This window comes from Microcaecilia unicolor, chromosome 3 (genome assembly GCF_901765095.1).
Source record: "Microcaecilia unicolor chromosome 3, aMicUni1.1, whole genome shotgun sequence".
Taxonomy (NCBI): Eukaryota; Metazoa; Chordata; class Amphibia; order Gymnophiona; family Siphonopidae; genus Microcaecilia; species Microcaecilia unicolor.
The window spans coordinates 426,506,835-426,525,691 of record NC_044033.1 but is presented as its reverse complement, the minus strand read 5'-3'; the positions used below and the strand labels follow the sequence as shown (position 1 = coordinate 426,525,691).

The 18,857-nt window shown below is 40.8% G+C and overlaps 1 protein-coding gene across 1 annotated transcript in view; it reads left to right on the top strand.

Moving 5' to 3' along the window:
- Positions 1-18,857, top strand: part of LOC115464788 (ATP-dependent RNA helicase DDX1-like) — a 56,434-nt gene that overhangs the window by 20,767 nt on the left and 16,810 nt on the right. The window contains exons 2-4 of the mRNA XM_030195149.1: positions 630-681; positions 12,118-12,181; positions 17,172-17,201. Of these exons, the coding sequence (XP_030051009.1) occupies positions 630-681; positions 12,118-12,181; positions 17,172-17,201 (146 nt within the window). The remainder of the gene's footprint in view (positions 1-629; positions 682-12,117; positions 12,182-17,171; positions 17,202-18,857) is intronic.

Here is an 18,857-nt window from a genome sequence, read left to right as displayed (position 1 = left end):
AAATATTACCAAGTATATGATATTTAAGAAATGTTTGAAGACACTATTGTTTCTTTTTTTCATTATTATGTTATACTGCTTTAAGGTTTATGTATTATTTTGCATGTACATTATTTAATTTCCTAGACTATTGTACTCTAGAATCTTGCTGTAATCCTCTGTGAACTATATGGGAAACAGTGGGCTATAAATTAACTAACTGTATCTGTAAATATTTCAGTGTTTTGTTTCTGGTATTTTGTTTCTTTATAGTGCCTTTCTCTAGCAAAAGTTGGATCTGATGTGGTTATGGCTTGTATTTGTTTTTCAAAAGGAAAAAGGAGGAAATCAAAAAGTCTTATGCAATCATGAGCAACAAAACAAAAAAAGTGAGGTGGATTCAAAGACGATATCAAAATACATAAGAAACTTTATTGTAAAAGTCATAGAAATGTTTGACTTTTACAATAAAGTTTCTTACATATTTTGATATACTCTTTGGATCCATCTCACTTTTTTGTGTTGTATTTCTTGTTCTGCATATAATCAATAAATCTTGTTGAATTACTAATATTTTAAGTGGTTGAGTAGATTCTGTATTTATATCTGGAGACCTAACTAACATGTTTTTTTAAATCTCTCTTTCATAGAGATGGGTGTGATGCCTGAGATAGCTCAGGCTGTGGAACAGATGGACTGGCTGTAAGTACTCTTTTCCTGTACTGATTTAGATCTAAAATCACCTGATGTATAACATTCCCTAGTCCTTTATTTTATTGCATTTGATAGAACACAGGTTGCTAGTGATGGAAAACAGTTATCACTTATCATTCAACTAATGATATGGGTTAATGGCCCCCACCTCCAGCTATAAGGGAAGAGCCTCTGTCATAGCTTCAGGAGCAATCTTAAGCCCTGTAAAGCTATCAATCAGCTGCATAATTCTTGGCACTAAGTGGTCTATATGCAATACATATAACAGCATGACGTCAGCATAAATACTAATTCGGTACTCTTGAGTGTCTACCCGAATTCCCTGGAGCTCAGGGTGTTTGGTTGCCAACAGCTCCACTGATAACAAAAAAGGAGAGGAGAGAGGGGGTACCTCTGGTTCGTACGGTGTTGTAAATCAAATGTGAGAGTCAGGCAGCTATTAATAATGTGTGCAGAAAACAGTGGGTTTTAAGCAGTGGCGTAGCCAGACTGCCAATTTTGGGTGGGCCTGAACCCAAAGTGGGTGGGCACAAAATGTTCTCTCTACCCCCCCCCCCCCCCCCCCCCCAGCAAAATTTAGTCACACTCAGGTGCATTTGTCACACAGGTTAAAGTGCTGCTTTTCAGTGCATCAGATTTCAGACAATTTATTTAATAGCCTAATCCTTTTCAGTGAGCTTTCAGAGGCCAAAACCTCCTGCCTCAGGTCAGTATAATGCTGTTACGGTATCCTCCTCCTGACCTAAGGAAGGAAGTATTGGTCTCTGAAACTTTATTAACACCATATTACTTTATCCTAAATTAAAAATAAAATTATTTTCTTTACCTTTGTTGTATGGCCATTTACTTTTTCTCATTGTGTTGCTCCCAGTCTCTAGATTCTGCTTTCCTTGGTTTTTTGCTTCTCTTCTGCCAGGGTTTCCTGGCCATTTGTCATTTTTCTCTCCTTTTTCTTTGCTTTCTTCAATATTTTTCTGCCTCTCTCTGTGTCCAGATTTAATTCATTCTTACTATCCATTCTTTAATTTCCTTCATCTACTTAATGGCTTTTCATCTTTTTCTCACCCTTGTTCTCCCCGTGCCCCTTCCTCTTATTCTCCAATCTTTCACTACTCCCCCTTTCCATGCAGCAGCTCTCCTCTTTCTTTCCCCATCCTTCCAGTGTCTCTCCTCTCTCTCTCCCCATCCTTCCAGTGTCTCCCCTCTCTCTCTCCCCATCCTTCCAATAGTCTCCTCTCTTTCTTTCTGCATCCTTCCATCGTGTCACCTCTTTCTCCCTACCCTTCCATCCAGTGTCTTCCCTGTTTCTCTCCCCATCCTTCTACCCATTTACCCTCTCTCCTGATCCTTCAATCTAATGTCTCTCTCCCTCCTTCTAACCAGTGTCTATCTCTCTACCCTTTTCTGTTCAGTGTCCCTTCTCTCTCCACATCCTTTCAGTCGCTCCCCTCTTTCTCTCCCCATCCTTCCGTCTGTTTTCCCTCTTTCTCTCCCCATCCTTCCGTCTGTTTTCCCTCTTTCTCTCCCCATCCTTCCGTTTTCCCTTTCTTTCCCCATCCTTCCGTCTGTTTTCCCTCTTTCTCTCCCCATCCTTCCGTTTTCCATCTTTCTCTCCCTATCCTTCCGTTTTCCCTCTTTCTCTCCCCATCCTTCCATTTGTTTTTCCCTTTCTCTGCCATCCTTCCAACTGTTTTCCCTCTCCCGATTCAGGCCCACCAGCCCCAGCTCCCATTGCCGGCCACTACTGCTTTTCCTGATGAGCAGCAGGGCCGGCGCTACAAAAAGAAGCGCTCAGCTGACTGAGCTGAGCGCCAACGCGACGAGAAAAAATGTTTTTTAAAAAAACGCGGCACCGCAGGCAGCCTCGAAGCATTGGCTGCTGGCTCTGCAGGCTCCTCCTGTCTCTTACGTCACTGCCCCTGGAGCGAAGCAGGGGCAGTGACATAAGAGATGGGAGGAGCCTGCAGAGCCAGCAGCCAATGCTTCGAGGCTGCCTGCGGTGCCGCGTTTTCTAAAAAAAAACATTTTTTCTCGTCGCGTTGGCGCTCAGCTCAGTCAGCTGAGCGCTTCTTTTTGTAGCGCCGGCCCTGCTGCTCATCAGGAAAAGCAGCAGTGGCTGGCAATGGAAGCTGGGGCTGGCGCGGGCCTTGAGGGGTGGGCCTGGGCCCACCCAGGCCCACCCGTAGCTACGCCCCTGGTTTTAAGCCTGTAAACTGTATTACTTCTTGAAGTGTATTTCTCTAGTTTGTCCAGCAGGTGCTGCATGTTTATGTTTAAAACTGTTTCAGAGAACTGACTGTTTCTTCTTTAGTTAACACAGATAAGAGGTAACCTGCAGTGACGTGGCCAGCTACTTTTAAAACTTGTTGTTCTGGGCTCTAGTGTGGGGAAATCGTGCCTGACCAATTTACTTCAATTCTTTGAAGGAGTAAACAAACATGTGGACAAAGGGGAGAGCCGGTTGATATTGTGTATCTGGAGTTTCAAAAGGGGTTTGACAAGGTGCCTCATGAAAGGCTACAGAGGAAATTGGAGGGTCATGGGATAGGAGGTAACGTCCTATTGTGGATTAAAAACTGGTTGAAGGATAGGAAACAGTGTGAGTGGGGTTAAATGGGCAGTATTCACAATGGAGAAGGGTAGTTAGTGGGGTTCCTCAGGGGTCAGTGCTAGGACCGCTGCTCTTTAATATATTTATAAATGATTTAGAGATGGGAGTAACTAGTGAGGTAATTAAATTTGCTGATGACACAAAGTTATTCAAAGTCGTTAACTCGCGAGAGGATTGTGAAAAATTACAGAAGGACCTTAGAGAGACTGGGAGATTGGGCGGCTAAATGGCAGATGACGTTTAAGTGCAAGGAGATGCATGTGGGAAAAAAGAACCTGAATTATAGCTACATCATGCAAGGTTCCACGTTAGGAGTTACGGACCAAGAAAGGGATCTGGGTGTCGTCGTTGATAATAAGGAGGAGGCCTTTAGTGGAGACCTCCCTCCAGCTGACCAGCTTGCAACCTACTTCAATGATAAAATTTTAACTCTAAGGTCTACTTCAGTAAGTTGTCTATCTGCTGTGGACGACTTCCTTAGCTCATTAGTACCATTTGCTGACCATTGCCTGGCCGACCGCATTTGGACAGCCTTTAGTGGTATTCCGGTTGAAACGGTATCCAAAACATTGCGAAAGTTCTCCAGCAAATACTGTGGCCTTGGTGTTTGTCCCAATCATTTGTTAAAAAACTGCACCGCACTGCTTTGTAGTTGACTTGACAACCCACCTCAATAATTTACTATCAAAGGGTTTGTTCCCACCGGACCATGGACGCATACTTCTCACGCCCATCCGCAAAAACCCTAAGGTTAAACCTGATGTAATCACAAACTACTGTCCTTTAGCTTCCATACCACTGTTGGTCAAGGTCATGGAGAGTATAGTCAACACTCAACTGAATGAATTCCTGACGAAGTTTGATATCCTGCACCATTCGCAGTCTGGATTCCGCACCCAGTACAGTATCGAAACAGTGCTGGTTACTCTCCTGTCAAACTTCAAATGTGAGATATCGGTTGGGGAAAAAAGTTCTTTTACTGCAGTTTGACCTGTCCAGTGCTTTTGATATGGTGGATCACGAACTCCTTTTACACTTACTTGATACGTTTGGTGTGGGTGGTTTTGTTTTGCACTGGATTAACGGCTTCCTGTCGTCTAGATCTTACCAGGTCAAAGTGAAATCTACCATTTCCGCTTCCTGGAGAGCCTCCTGTGGGGTGCCTCAAGGCTCACCCCTATCACCTACATTGTTCAATATCATGTTGATCCCACTTGCTACAGCCCTATGCAACCTTGGTCTAAATCCGTACATTTATGCTGACGATGTCACCATCTCCATTCCTTTTTGTAACACAGTAGCTGAAATCTCAGATCTGATTGCTGCAAGCTTTTCCACAATGGAACATTGGGTGAAGGTGTTTCGGTTCAAGTTAAATAAGGATAAAACTCAGTGCCTTATTCTCCACTCCCCCTTCTACTCACTCCCAACAGATATCTTCATTGTAAAAGACTACGTCCTCCCTATTTCTAGTAGTCTAAAGCTCCTTGGGGTGAATTTGGACAAGCATTTGCATCTGGACGATCAAGTAAGAGTTGTCACTAAAAGAATGTTCAATGCAATGTGGAGGCTTCGGCAGATTAGATACTGCCTAACTAGAGAACTGTTTCGTACCCTTGTTCATTGGTTAGTGCTATCTTACCTAGATTACTGCAGTGGGATCTGCGCAGGTTGCCATGAATATCTTTTGAAAAAGTTCCAGACTGCACAAAACACTGCGGCGAGATTAATCCTGGGAAAATCACGTTTTGAACATGCACAACCTCTGCGCTTCCTTCTTCACTGGCTGCCCATGAGGGAACGTATCTCCTTCAAAATTTGCTCACTAACTCATAAAATCATTTACGGGAAAGCTCCGGAGTACATGCTTTGCCTTATTGACCTTCCACCCAGAAACGCAGTAGCCACCTCGCGTTCGTATCTCAACCTGCACTTCACAAATTGTAAAGGCATCAAATACAAGTCGATCTTCACTTCGTCTTTCCACTACTCCAGTGCCAAAGAATTGGAATGTTTTGCCGAAATACTTAAAACTACAAATGGATCACCAACTGTTCAAGAAGCTGCTGAAGACACACCTATTTGGATTGGCCTACTCCCCCTATACTCTTACCAATTAATAGTCCCATTGATATGCCCTCTTCCCCTTCCTTGCCAAATTACCTCTTCCCATATCTCTTACTGTATTGTTATTTTACTTAATCCTATGTAAGCCACATTGTGCCTGCATGTGTGGGAAAATGTGGGGTAGAAATGTACAATAAATAAAAATAATACACTGAAACCTTCTGCTCAGTGTGCTGCTGCGGCTAGGAAAGCGAATAGAATGTTGGGTATTATTAGGAAAGGTATAGAAAACAGGTGTGAGACTGTTATAATGCCATTGTATTGCTCCATGGTGCGACCACACCTTGAGTATTGTGTCCAATACTGGTCGCTGCATCTCAAGAAAGATATAGTGGAATTGGAAAAGGTGCAGTGAAGGGCGACGAAAATGATAGCGGGGTTGGGACAACTTCCCTATGAAGAAAGACTAAGGAGGCTAGGGCTTTTCAGCTTGGAGAAGAAACGGCTGAGGGAAGACATGATAGAGGTATATAAAATAATGAGTGGAGCGGAACAGGTGGATGTGAAGCGTCTTCACGCTTTCCAAAAATAGTAGGACTAGGGGGCATGCGATGAAACTACAGTGTAGTACATTTAAAACAAATTGGAGAAAGATTTTCTTCACCCAACGCATAATTAAACTCTGGAATTCGTTGCCGGAGAACGTGGTTAAGACGGTTAGCTTAGCAGAGTTTAAAAAGGGTTTGGACAGTTTCCTAAAGGACAAGTCCATAGACCGCTACTAAATGGACTTGGGAAAAATCTACAATTTCGGGAATAACATGTATAGAATGTTTGTGCGTTTGGGAAGCTGTCAGGTGCCCTTGATCTGGATTGGCCGCTGTAGGGGACAGGATGCTGGCCTTGATGGGCCTTTTGTCTTTTCCCAATATGGCATTACTTATGTACTCTGGCCCAGGAGCTCAAAATTCAGCTGGGATTTACTTGCTTTTTTTCCAGCCTTAGCCAGGGAGAAAAGGGAGAAAGATCTCTTTGCTGAGGTCCTGTGCACAGTGGAGGAGTGGCCTAGTGGTTAGAGCACCGGTCTTGCAATCCAGAGGTGGCCAGTTCAAATCCCACTGCTGCTCCTTGTGTTCTTGGGCAAGTCACTTAACCCTCCATTGCCTCAGGTACAGAATTAGATTTTGAGCCCTCCTGGGACAGAGAAATATCCAGAGTACCTGAATGTAACTCACCTTGGGCTACTACTGAAAAAGGTGTGAGCAAAATCTAAATAAATAAATAAATGATCTTATGAGATCCACAAACCCAAGTCAAAAGCGACTCTAACAGGCTCCCAGAAGATGACAGCATTAGCAGATAGACTGAGGGTTGGCTGTGCATGGGATCTAGATCAGATGTATCAGCTAACCTTTCTTGGTTCTGGGGAATATGGTCTTTTTTTATTCTAAGCCAAGTGAGATAGGGATAGGAGATGGGATTTGATATTTATTTATTTATTTTGATCATTTATACCCCGCCTTTTGCCGCAGTTTTGCAGCCTCAAAGCGGCTTACAATGAACCATTAAAATAAATGCAATGAGAACTGAGAGGGTAGAAGGAACAGAGAGATAAAGGAAGGGAATATAAGTACAATCTTAAACCAAATAAATAGGTAGGCAGGGCGATAAAGGGCAAGCTGTTAGGGAAGGGAATATGTCCAAATGTCTTCAGATTGGTTGGCTTCCAGCAGTGGAGTCACTGGGAAAGCCAGCAGGGTAGGCTTTCCGGAATAACATGGTCTTCAGTGATTTCCGGAATGTCGGATGATCTGCAATGGTTTTGATGAACCTTGGTAAAGAGTTCCAAAACTGAGTCCCAAGGAAAGAGAAGGAGGTGGCGTATGCAGTTTTGTACTTCCTATATTCTTCCTTTCTGTGGTTACAATCAAAGCAGTTTACATGTTATATACAGGTACTATTTGATTGTATTTGGGGCAGTTTAAATGACTTGCCTAGAGTCTGAAGAAGCTGCGTGTGGATTGAGCCCAGTTCCCATGGTTCCCAGGCCGCTGTACTAACCATTAGGCTACTCCACTCCAGAAAGGAGAGTGGTAAATTAAATTTGTTAGCAAATATTGGTGGGACGCATAAGTAATAGTGGAAAACTTTCTAGAAAAGATGATGGGTATAATGCTCGAGGACTGTATTTGAACGCAAGGTGATGGCGTTTATCTCTAAACAGTGCAGTAGAAATTACATTGCCAAGAACAGTGCAGGATCCAGGTGTGATGTGCCATTTTCTTGCCAATCGGAGGCAGAAGGACTAAGAAAGAAAGGGTCATATGACTGCAGATTTCGGAAGACTTCATATGGTAAAGTTAGAGAACCACTGTTGCCTTAGTTCAGTGGGCAGCATTCTGATGGTGGTGTGCCTTGCTGATCCTCTAATAATAAGTATAACACTATTATTTCTATGAGTAAAAAGTTCAATCTAGTTACAAATATAAATACTCTACCAAACTTATAATATTCCTTTATTAATCTGTATTTTAATGCAAAACATCACATAAAACATTTAGTAAGCGATAGCATTGAAAAATGCTTCCCCTTGTTGTCTTTGCTCACTCATACTTCAATCACACTAACAGCTTTAATACCATACACACACACACATTATCAATCTCTCTGACCTAAGTAATGAAGTTGCAGCAATGTTAGAATTATTTCACAAATGCGTTGTTCTTTCAATTATCCTCCTATATTATAATTCTCACCTCCAACGTTCTGAGGCTGCCTGGAACCGTGGTTTCCTGCCAGAGCTGCTCAGGAAAGTGGAGTAGATAAAAGTGACATTATTCCTGAAGTGCCACTGATTGGCTGCTGTGACATGCTGCAGAACGTTCAATAGACAGGAGTGGAAGTGAACAAAGCAAGTCTATGGTAAGCAAGGAAGCCCATTGGTTAATCTCTGATTCCACTCCCCAAAGCAGCTGTCATTCCTATACACTCAAAAAAAAAAAAAAAAAAAGGAAACCTAGGAGGTGCTTCTCATTGCCGTTTTTACAGCTTTTTCCACTGGACAAAAGGAGGGGGGGAGACACACAGACCCTGCAAGTGGGAGGGGGGGGACCCTGCAACTGGGAAAAAGGGATGGGGGAGGAGGACCCTGCAACTGGGAAAAAGGGAGGGGGGACCCTGCAACTGGGAAAAAAGGAGGAAGGGATGGAGGGGAGACCCTGCAACTGGGAGGGAGGGAGGGGGGACACCCCTGCAAATGGAAGACATACCGGGGGGACGACGACCCTGGAACTGGGAGAGAGGGAGGACCCTGGCGCATACTCTCATTCTCACACACACACTCGCACCCAGTCTCACTCTCTCTGTCACAAACACACACACTCGCACATTCACACTCGCTCAAACATACACACTCCGAGGAAAACCTTGCTAGCGCCCGTTTCCTTTAAAACTGAAACGGGCCTTTTTTTTTTACTAGTTACAATATAAGTTGTTCATGTGGAAGATCCACTCTCCTTAATTGATCCTATCCAATCCAAAATCATATCAATTAAATATAACGTGCTTGCTTGCATGCCCATTAGGTATTCCAGACTTTAAATATCTGACACCAAGAACTGGAGCTGAAAGAAATAACGGTTGACGGTGTGATTCTAAGAGTAATGCTCGATTGAAGGATTTGTCGATTACAGGAATACCTAATGGACATACACGCCAGCAAGCATGTTATATTTAATTGATATGGTTTTGCATGGGATAGGATCAATTAAAGAGAGTGGATCTTCCACATGAACAATTTATAGACTGTTGAAAAAGAATTGTAATAATTGAAGGAACAAAGCATTTGTGAAATGATTCGAACATTGCTGTAACTTCATTACTTAGGTCAGAGAGAGTGCAAAGTTATTTTAATATTGATAATGTGTATGTATGTATGGTATTAAACATATTAGTGTGATTGAAAGTGAGTGAGCAAAGACAACCAGTGGAGGCATTTTTCAATGCTATCGCTTACTAAATGTTTTATGTGATGTTTTGCATTAAAGTACTGATAAGTATGAGACACTGACATGCTCTGCTGTAGAAGTTGTCTTTTGCCACCAGCCTTTAGAAATTCTTGATGGCATGCTGCTCTGTCAAGGTTTGGCGACATGGAATAATAATAATGAACATGGAATAATAATAATAAAAAATATGTGTTTTTATGCTTGGGTGTAAAGTCCTGGCATGCTGCTCTGTCAATATTTGCTGACATGGAATAATAATAATAATAAAAAAAATATATGGGTTTTTATGCTTGGGTGTAAAGTCCTAGTAATTTCATTTTTATTATGTACCTTTTTTCAAATTGCAAAGTAGAGTATTCAGTCAGTTATAAAACAGAGCAGTTTTATTTATTTATTGCATTTGTATCCCACATTTTCCCACCTTTTTGCGGGCTCAGTGTGGCTTACAATACGATATGAATGATGGAAATACAATTTGTTACAACTTGGTTATGGATTACATTGTGAAGAGTTATGCGAGACAGTCAAAGAATTGTTAAGGAATATAACACTGGAACAAAACCTTGAAACATTGGAAGGAGACAGCGGGAAGCTAAAAGGGCATTATGTATGGTATACATATTTCTATGAGTAAAGGTATGAGTGAGGTGAGATTACGGGGGATGAGAGTTCAGAAGTGGATGTATTGATGCATTAGTGAACAGTGAGTGTGGACTTTGTGTTTGGTTCTTTCCGTAAATTTTTTCAAAAAGATGGGTCTTCAATAATTTGCGGAAGGAGGTTTGCTCGTAGATCGTTCTCAGGTTGCGCGGCAGTGCATTCCAGAACTGCGTGCCCACGTGAGAAAAGGTTGACGTGTGTAGTGTCTTGTATTTTACGCCCTTGCAATTAGGGAAGTGGAGGTTGAGGAAAGTTCGGGATGATCTTTTGGCGTTTCTGGGTGGTAAGTCTATTAACTCAGACATGTAGGCTGGAGCTTTGCCGTGAATGATTTTGTGGATTAATGTGCATACTTTAAAAGTAATGCGTTCCTTGAGTGGAAGCCAGTGTAGCTTCTCTCGTAAGGGTTTTGCACTTTCATATTTTGGTTTTCCGAAGATGAGTCTGGCTGCTGTATTCTGGGCTGTTTGAAGTTTCCTCAGTATTTGCTCTTTGCAACCTGCGTATAGTGAGTTGCAGTAATCCAGATGGCTTAGTACGAGGGATTGCACTAGGCAGCGAAAGACGGATCTTGGGCAGAATGGTCTTATTCTTTTCAGTTTCCACATGCAGTAGAACATCTTTTTGGTTGTATTGTTTACATGAGTTTCGAGTGTTAAGTGGCGGTCGATAATGACTCCAAGGATTTTAGCGTTTCTGAGATTGGAAGGTTTAATTTTGGTGTGTTTATAGCGGTAAATTCATTCATGTTGTATTGGGAGGGTGAGTATCAGGCATTGAGTTTTTTCTGCATTTAATTTCAGACGAAATGCATCTGCCCATGTGTTCATGATGTGTAGACTTTGATTGATTTCGTTGTAGATTTCTTTGATGTCTTGTTTGAAAGGGATGTATATTGTTACATGAAATGATCAAACATGATACAATAGTTAGTAGAATATAGCAGTTCCTTTTAACTAATGTTACTGTTTTTATTGTGTTGAAAAGGCCGGGTCTTCAAGAACTTGTATATTTTGTAAACTACTCTGAAAGTCTAATGGGCGGTATATCAAATGATGAAAAACTTGAAACTTGATTGCTGAAACTTCATATCTAATTCTTGCTTTATAAAAAGTGCCACTGAATTCCATTAGCTACCACACAAAGCTAAAGATGGTACAGCCTCTTGGTAGGCATGCATATTAAGGGGCCCTTTTACCAAACTGCAGTGAAAAGTTGCCTCACACATCCTTAAAAGGGTCATTGCGCGCTAAGGCCATTTTTTCCACAGGGGTAAAATGGCTGATAGATCTGTTTACAGTATCAATGGCCATACACTAATTTTCACGTTAGTGTGTGAGCATTTACCACCACCTATTTTGTAGGCAGTAAGGCTTATGCACTAATCAGTATGCGGCAATGTAGCTATGCTAACCGATTAATGGGACTAATGGAAAGAAAATCATCAAGGACTAATTTTACCTTTCATATCGTCCACAGATCAATCCAGAGACTTGTGGGATGTAACCAAGCAGTCCTCAAGTAGGGCGGGATACCGAGACCCCAGCCTGCTGGCAGAGAGACATAACCCACAAGCCTCTGGATTGATCTGTTGGGACTAATGGAAAGAAAATTATTAGGTAAGAACTAGTTTTACCTTAGAGAGGGTACATAAGGCTACTACTTTTCTTGGAATATACAGTGATGCCAATCCCAAATGAGCTTTTAAAAACTTAAAACATTTACACTGGCTTCCTTATAAGAATGCTGCTGCCAATTTAAAACATTTTAAGTAGAAGAGAGATGCTCGGTTGTCTGTGCTTATTACTTAGTGCTGTAATAGTTTGGATGTGCTGAAGCTTCATTATACTTTTATGTGATAGACCCAACATTAAAGAATGTTAACAGTAATCTACTATCAATAATAATTGTGGCATAAATTTTCAAATGTTTCTACTGTAGCGTTATTTTTTTTTTTGTTTTATATGAACTAGTATATAGTGAAGCAGAGATCTGATGTAACTTTGTTCTGAACTACAAAGTTGTTGGAGAATGTGACTTTTTATTTATTTATTATTATTATTTTTTTTGGTTGTTTAGTTTGCCCACAGATATCCAAGCTGAGTCTATCCCATTGATCTTAGGAGGTGGTGATGTGCTTATGGTATGTTATTTCACCTTTAAAATTAAGATATTTTCAAGATGGTCTAGTTTTATTGAAAAATGTCTCTTAAAATGATCTTCTATTAATTTAAAGGTATGAAAGTTAAAACCTTAAATTAAAAAATTAGAAATGTTAATTATAACTACTGCTCGCAGTACTAAAGTAATGAATAATTTGTCATGGCAAATAAAATGATTGATCTCTGCATTTTTAAATCTCCATAAGAACGTAAGTGTTGCCATACTGGGACAGACCGAAGGTACATCAAGCCCAGTATCCTGTTTATTGCAGTGGCCAATCCAGGTCACAAGTACCTGGCAAGATACCAAAACAGATTTTATGATGCTTTATCCTAGAAATAAGCAGTGGATTTTCCCACGTGCATCTTAATGGCTTATGGAGTTTTATTTTAGGAAATTATCCAAACCTTTTTTAAAGCCTGCTAAGCTAACTAAAAAGATCTACGAACTAACGAACTTCCACAAACTACTGAAGACCTATCTCTTTAACAAGGCATACCACAAAGATAATCCAATGTGAATATACACAACTCCTCCACATATATTCAGAATTGTCTTATAGTATCTACTTGTTATATACTACTATCATGTTTTTCTTTTTCATTATCATGTTACCCAAGATCCTTCTGTAACACTAAATGTCTATTTTCTAATATATTTCCACCACTCATGATGTACTGTAAGCCACATTGAGCCTGCAAAGAGGTGGGAAATGTGGGATACAAATGCAATAAATAAAAATAATAAAATAAAATAACTACTTTTACCACATGTATCACTTTGAACTTGCTCATGTTAAACGTCATCTGCCATTTGGATGCTTAATCTCCCAGTCTCTTAAGGTTCTCTTGCAATTTTTCACAATCCTATTGTGATTTAACAACTTTAAATTTACTGATGATACAAAGTTATTCAATTACCTCACTAGTTATTCCCATCTCTAGATCATTTATAAATATGTTAAAAAGCAGCAGTCTAGCATAGACCCCTGGGGAACCCCACAATCTACTCTTCTCTATTGAGAATACTGACCATTTTAACCCTACTCTCTGTTTTCTATCTTTTAACCAGTTTTTAATCCACAATAGGACAGTATTTCCTTTCCCATGACTTTCTGATTTTCTCGGGAGTCTTTCATGAGGTACTTTGTCAAATGCCTTTTGAAAATCCAAAATATCGACTCGCCTTTATCCACATGTTTATTCACTCCTTCAAAGAAATGTAGTAGATTGGTGAGGCAAGATTTCCCTTGACAGAATCCATGTTGGCTTTGTCCCATTAAACCATGCTTATGTATATGCTCTGTAATTTTGTTCTATATAATAGTTTCTACAATTTTGCCTGGCACCGATGTCAGGCTCACTGGTCTGATTTCCCAGATCACCTCTGGAACTAAATTGGCATTACATTGGCCACCCTCCAATCTTCCGGTACCATGCTAAATTTTAAAGATAAATTTACATATTACTAACAATAGCTCTGTAAGTTCATTTTTTAATTCTATCAGTACTCTGGGTTGTATAACATCTGGTCCAGGCGATTTGCTACTCTTTAGTTTGTCAAATTGCCCCATTATATCTTCCAGGTTTTCTGACTCATCAGCATTGAATACCATTTCTGGCACTGGTATCTCTCTCCCACATCTTTTCTCCTGTATAGCCTTGTCTTCCCTGAGTGCCCCCTTTACTCCTTGGTCATCTAGTTGTCTACTAATTCTTTTTCTGGCTTCTTGCTTCTAATATAGCAAAAAAAGTTTTTACTGTGTATTTTTGCTTCCAATGCAATCTTCTTTCTGAGGTCTCTTTGTCTCCCTTATCAATGCTGTGTATTTGACTTGCAATTCCTTATTCTGTTTCCTATTTTCTGTTCGATCCTTCACCCATTTTCTGAAGGATTTTCTTTTTTAGCTCTAATATTTCCTTCCCCTCACTTTTTAACCGTGCTGTTTCTCATTTGGTGGTCTTCCTTATTTTTTAATATATGGAATATATCCGGGCTGGTCTTCCAGGATGGTATTTTTGAACAGCATCAATGCCTCATGTAAATTTTTGACCTTTGCGGCTGTTCCTCTTTAAGGTTGTTTTTTTTTTTTTTTTTGACCATTCTCATTTTTATCGTGGTCTTCTTTTTCAAAGTTAAATGCTAACGTATTGGATTTCCTGTGTGTACTTACTCTAGAGATTCTATCAAATCTGTTGATGTTATGATCACTGTTATTAAGTGGACTCAGCACCAATACCTCCTGCATCAGATGCGCTCCACTAAGGACTAGGTCTAGAATTGTTTTGTCTTTTGTTGGTTTCTGAACCAGCTGCTCTATAAAGTGGTCCTCAGTTTCCTTAAGGAATTTTACCTCCCTAGCATGCCCTGATATTATGTTTACCCAGTCAATATCGAGGTAATTGAAATAACCCATTATTTTTCTTCCCCAGTTTGTTAGCCTCCCTAATTTCTGATATTTCTGCATTTGTGTTCATCCTGGCCCAGGAGGATGATAGTACACTTACTATCACTATCCTTTTCCCCTTTACACAAATGGTAGGGATTCCAAGAAGTGTTTTGTTATCTGCAGAATTTTTAGTCTCTTCGATTCAAGGCTCTCCTTAACATATAATGCTACCCCTCCACCAATTCGGTCCCCCCTGTCACTATGATATGATTTGTACCTTGATATGATGGTGTCCCATTGGTTATCTTGCTTCCACCAGGTCTTAGAGATACCTATTATATCTGTCTTTTCATTTAGTGCAATATACTCAACTCTCCCATCTTATTTCTTAGGCTTCTGGCATTTACATATAGACATTTCTGTGTCGGATTTGTACATCTGCAGCTATATGTTCTAACACACAACAGCGTAATGAGGAATAAACGTGTCCATGTTCTAAACAATGGTTAACAAGAGGAGCCTGCAACCTATTGTGCTTTAAACAGCTTTTGTGTTCCATCACACCTGTCTTAAAAGGACAGGTGTTTTGTCCTATATGTACTTTCGGACACAGAGCACTGTGTATATAAAAAGTTAGCCTTACAAGTAGTTGTATGCTTTAAAAGACATTTTCTATTGGAGACAGGATCATTTAAACCAAGCATCTAATTCCAGGGTACTATCACAATCTGAGCATTCACTAAATTTGTGATGGTTGCCAGACATCTTTTCATAAGGAGCCTGCCTCCTTACATCAGATGGGCTTAATTCCTTCAAATTATGGTGTCTGTAGGAAAACTTTAAAATTTCTTCCTGAAAAACAAGTTGCAATGCATGAACTTGCCAGTGTTGTTTTTTGTTGTTTGTTTTTTAAAGGATATCCACTACTTTTTTAATGACAGGAGACTATCTCAGTAAACAAGTAAAAGCTTGCTGGAGATATCTCTAACTCTTTGCTCAAATAGTAACTCTGTTTTGGGGTGTGGACAGGGTTTCACTCAGCCAATGCAGGCATTGATTCACTCAGCCCAGTCTGAATATGGTGAAGAATTTGAATGGGACTGTTTACTGGACACAGAAGAGGGCTCTCCTTATTTCTCAGAGGAGGAGCCTTACAGGGTACCTTCTTATCCCTCCTCACCATAAGAGAGATGGTAAATCTCCACCTGAGGGTCTCTTTTTCACTACTTTTGTTAGGGAGATGGTATCTGTCATCCCATTTAAGTTAGAGACCAAGGAAGAGCTCAGGGCGGAGATGTTACTTGTGCTGCTCTACGAGTCGTCTCCTAAGGTAGGGGTTACAGTACCATTGCTCCCTATCCTTAAAGATGCGCTGATGAGGAACTGGGGTCTTCCCTCTTGTTGTAGGTTGCACCTAAGGTGGATACGCACTATCGTATCCTGAAGGCTCCCGTATTCGAGAGGGCTCAGCTGCTTCACCACTCTCTGGTGGTCGAATTCTGCGTTCAAACAAGCTAGGAACTCCAGGACATGTGCCTTGGCGCCCATAGGTAGAGTGGCTTGGACACTAGACTTGTTTGGGAGGAAAGCTTTTCTGGGCTCAGTGCTTATTACCTGCATCCAGTCCTCGATATGAAATGATCTGACCAAGGAATATTGTCCTTTTCAGACTCTCCGCTGATTGAAACTCAGGGTACTCATTTGGAATTTGTTAAGAGGTACTTGGCTTAAAGTTGAGAAACACTACAGTTCTGCATAAATTGTGATGAAAATTTCAAGATTACCTTCATGATGGGAAGGCACATACTTTTCAGGTGTTCATCCTCCTAAGTGTTTTTTGAGAGTGTAATAAAAGAAAATAAGATACCTTTTTTTTATCAAACTAACTCAATACATTTTTTGACTAGCTTGAGAGTGTAAGAATCTTGTAAGTTTTGTGGTGTGCCCAGTGTAAGCATACTGGATACCTTTTTTCTGAATGAATCGGTATGTACATTTGTGCTGCTGAGGAATTGTCATTGCAGAGAAGGCACAAAAACAGGATCTAATACAGACAAGGGGAAGGGGTGAAAACGTAGTAGGGGAAGTGGTTTTTATCTAGTTACACACCCCAAAAAAATAGGGATTATTGGTTAAAATCAGAAACTGCAATTGAAAAAGCATTTATTAGGGGAGAAAGCAAAAGAGCTTGGGGGTAGGACTAAATAGGAGATTTTTTTTTTCTGACAAATGCTGTGTCTTAACATTTTGTAAGAGTCTTCTTTTATCAAGTTTCATAAAGTCAGAAAAAGCGGATGTGAACTTTACATATTCAAGAGATCATTTCTGTGAAAAATGAGTTTGGGGAAAATCACTTTTCTCAGGCTACTAGTGCTGGTACAATTTTTCCTTATAAACTCCAGTTAAACTTGATTTTGTTGCTCACATGTTTGAGCTGTCATGGTGTTGTTTTTGTGGTATTGTGTAATCTCAAACTGTAATCTATTGTTTTAAACATCTGGAAATATTTTACTGCTTTCAATGAATAATTTATAATAAAACTTGTTTCAACTAAAATTTATGTAAATTCTTTTAAATGCAGGCTGCAGAAACTGGAAGCGGAAAGACAGGGGTATGTACTGAAGTGGAATATTGGCTATTTAAAATGTGTGTTAACAGTTTGTACTGTTCATGTAGTGAGATCAAAAATATTGCTATAATACCCTTGCAACAAATATTTTTCAAAGATACAAATAAGTTGTCCAGCTTTAAAGAATTCTTTGGGTTAAGGCAGGGGTAGGCAACTCCGGTCCTCGAGAGCCGCAGGTCAGGTTTTCAGGATATCCAGAGTGAATATGCAGGAGATAGATTTGCATACCATGGAGGCAGGGCTTGCAAATCTATGCAGGAGATAGATTTGCAAGCACTGCCTCCATGGTATGCAAATCTATCTCATGCATATTCATTGTGGATATCCTGAAAGCCTGACCCGCCTGCGGCTCTCGAGGACTGGAGTTGCCTACCCCCTGGGTTAAGGGAAACAAATGTTCTGAAAGCTGGTTTTTAAGGTGTTTTTCCTCCAAAAAAGAATGCTGCTTCTCCTGGATCTGTGTGTCTCTGTGACCACCTACATGCAGTACTCTTCCTTGTGCCATATGGGGGCACTGTGCTGGGAGAGGCAATGGGTTGTAGCCAGGAGATAATGTTTAGGGGTGGCTAGTCATGACTGCACAATCTGGGAGAGTAACCCCAATGGAGTATATAGTGTCGTGCAGAATATGAAACATAGAGCCAGCTAAGTTGCTTGATCCAGGAGATCAGCTTCATGGTTTACTCTGCCAGGAGCTGCAGCAGTGGGATGTGATGCTCCTCAGTCAGGCACCAGCATGGTACTAGTGGGCTACAAGGATGAGGGCGTAGAAAATAGGCTCAGATTTAGGCATAGGCAACTGCACAGGATGCCACATTTTTGAAGATAACATTTATCCGGACCACAGAGGGGCTTGCTGTTGCTTATTTTGGGGCCTTATGCTGCTTAAAAGGGCACCACTGTGACCTTCCTCCTATTCCTCTCCTGGATCTCCAGTATATGGTATTGCTCATAATTCCCACTGCCACCCCATCCTGCTCTTTAAGGTTCACTATTCTGTCATACTTATTAGTGACAAATCTTAAATCTTGCCTTAGCTGATGACTGCTAATCCTGATAGTGACTAACTAGGGTAAGATGAGCCATATTCAAGGGAACTGACTGGAAGATCAAGGGAGAATGAGGACTGTATCCATCCTCAACAGGCAGAGGAAATACACCCTCCTCACAGTTAGGCCTTTATAGGATAGTGCAGTGGTTCCCAAACCTGGTCCTAGAGGCATCCCAGCCAGTCAGGTTTTGAGGATTTCCACAATGAATATTCATGAGAGAGAGATTTGTATGAACTGCTTCTGCTACATGCAAAGCTCTCTCATGGTTTAGATCCACCTGCCATCAGGTGGAGATAGAGAACACTGAAGAGAAAGCAGTGATCCTGGATGTCCAGCTCCTTTTCACGTCAATATATCTCTATCTCCAGTAGGTGTTGGCTGGATTCATTCCAGCTCCTGGATTTTTCTTGGGAGGCTCCTTGGCGCTTCTGCCAGTTGAGTGTGGGGGCGTGTGGCTGATGGTGCCAACCTTGAGGATATACTGGGCTTCAGGTCCCTGTCCTACCCTGTCTCCCCCTGCTCTCTGAGGGCTCCCTATGCTGCTGTTTCTAAGCTGCTTTGCTTTAAAAAAAACAAAAACAAAAAA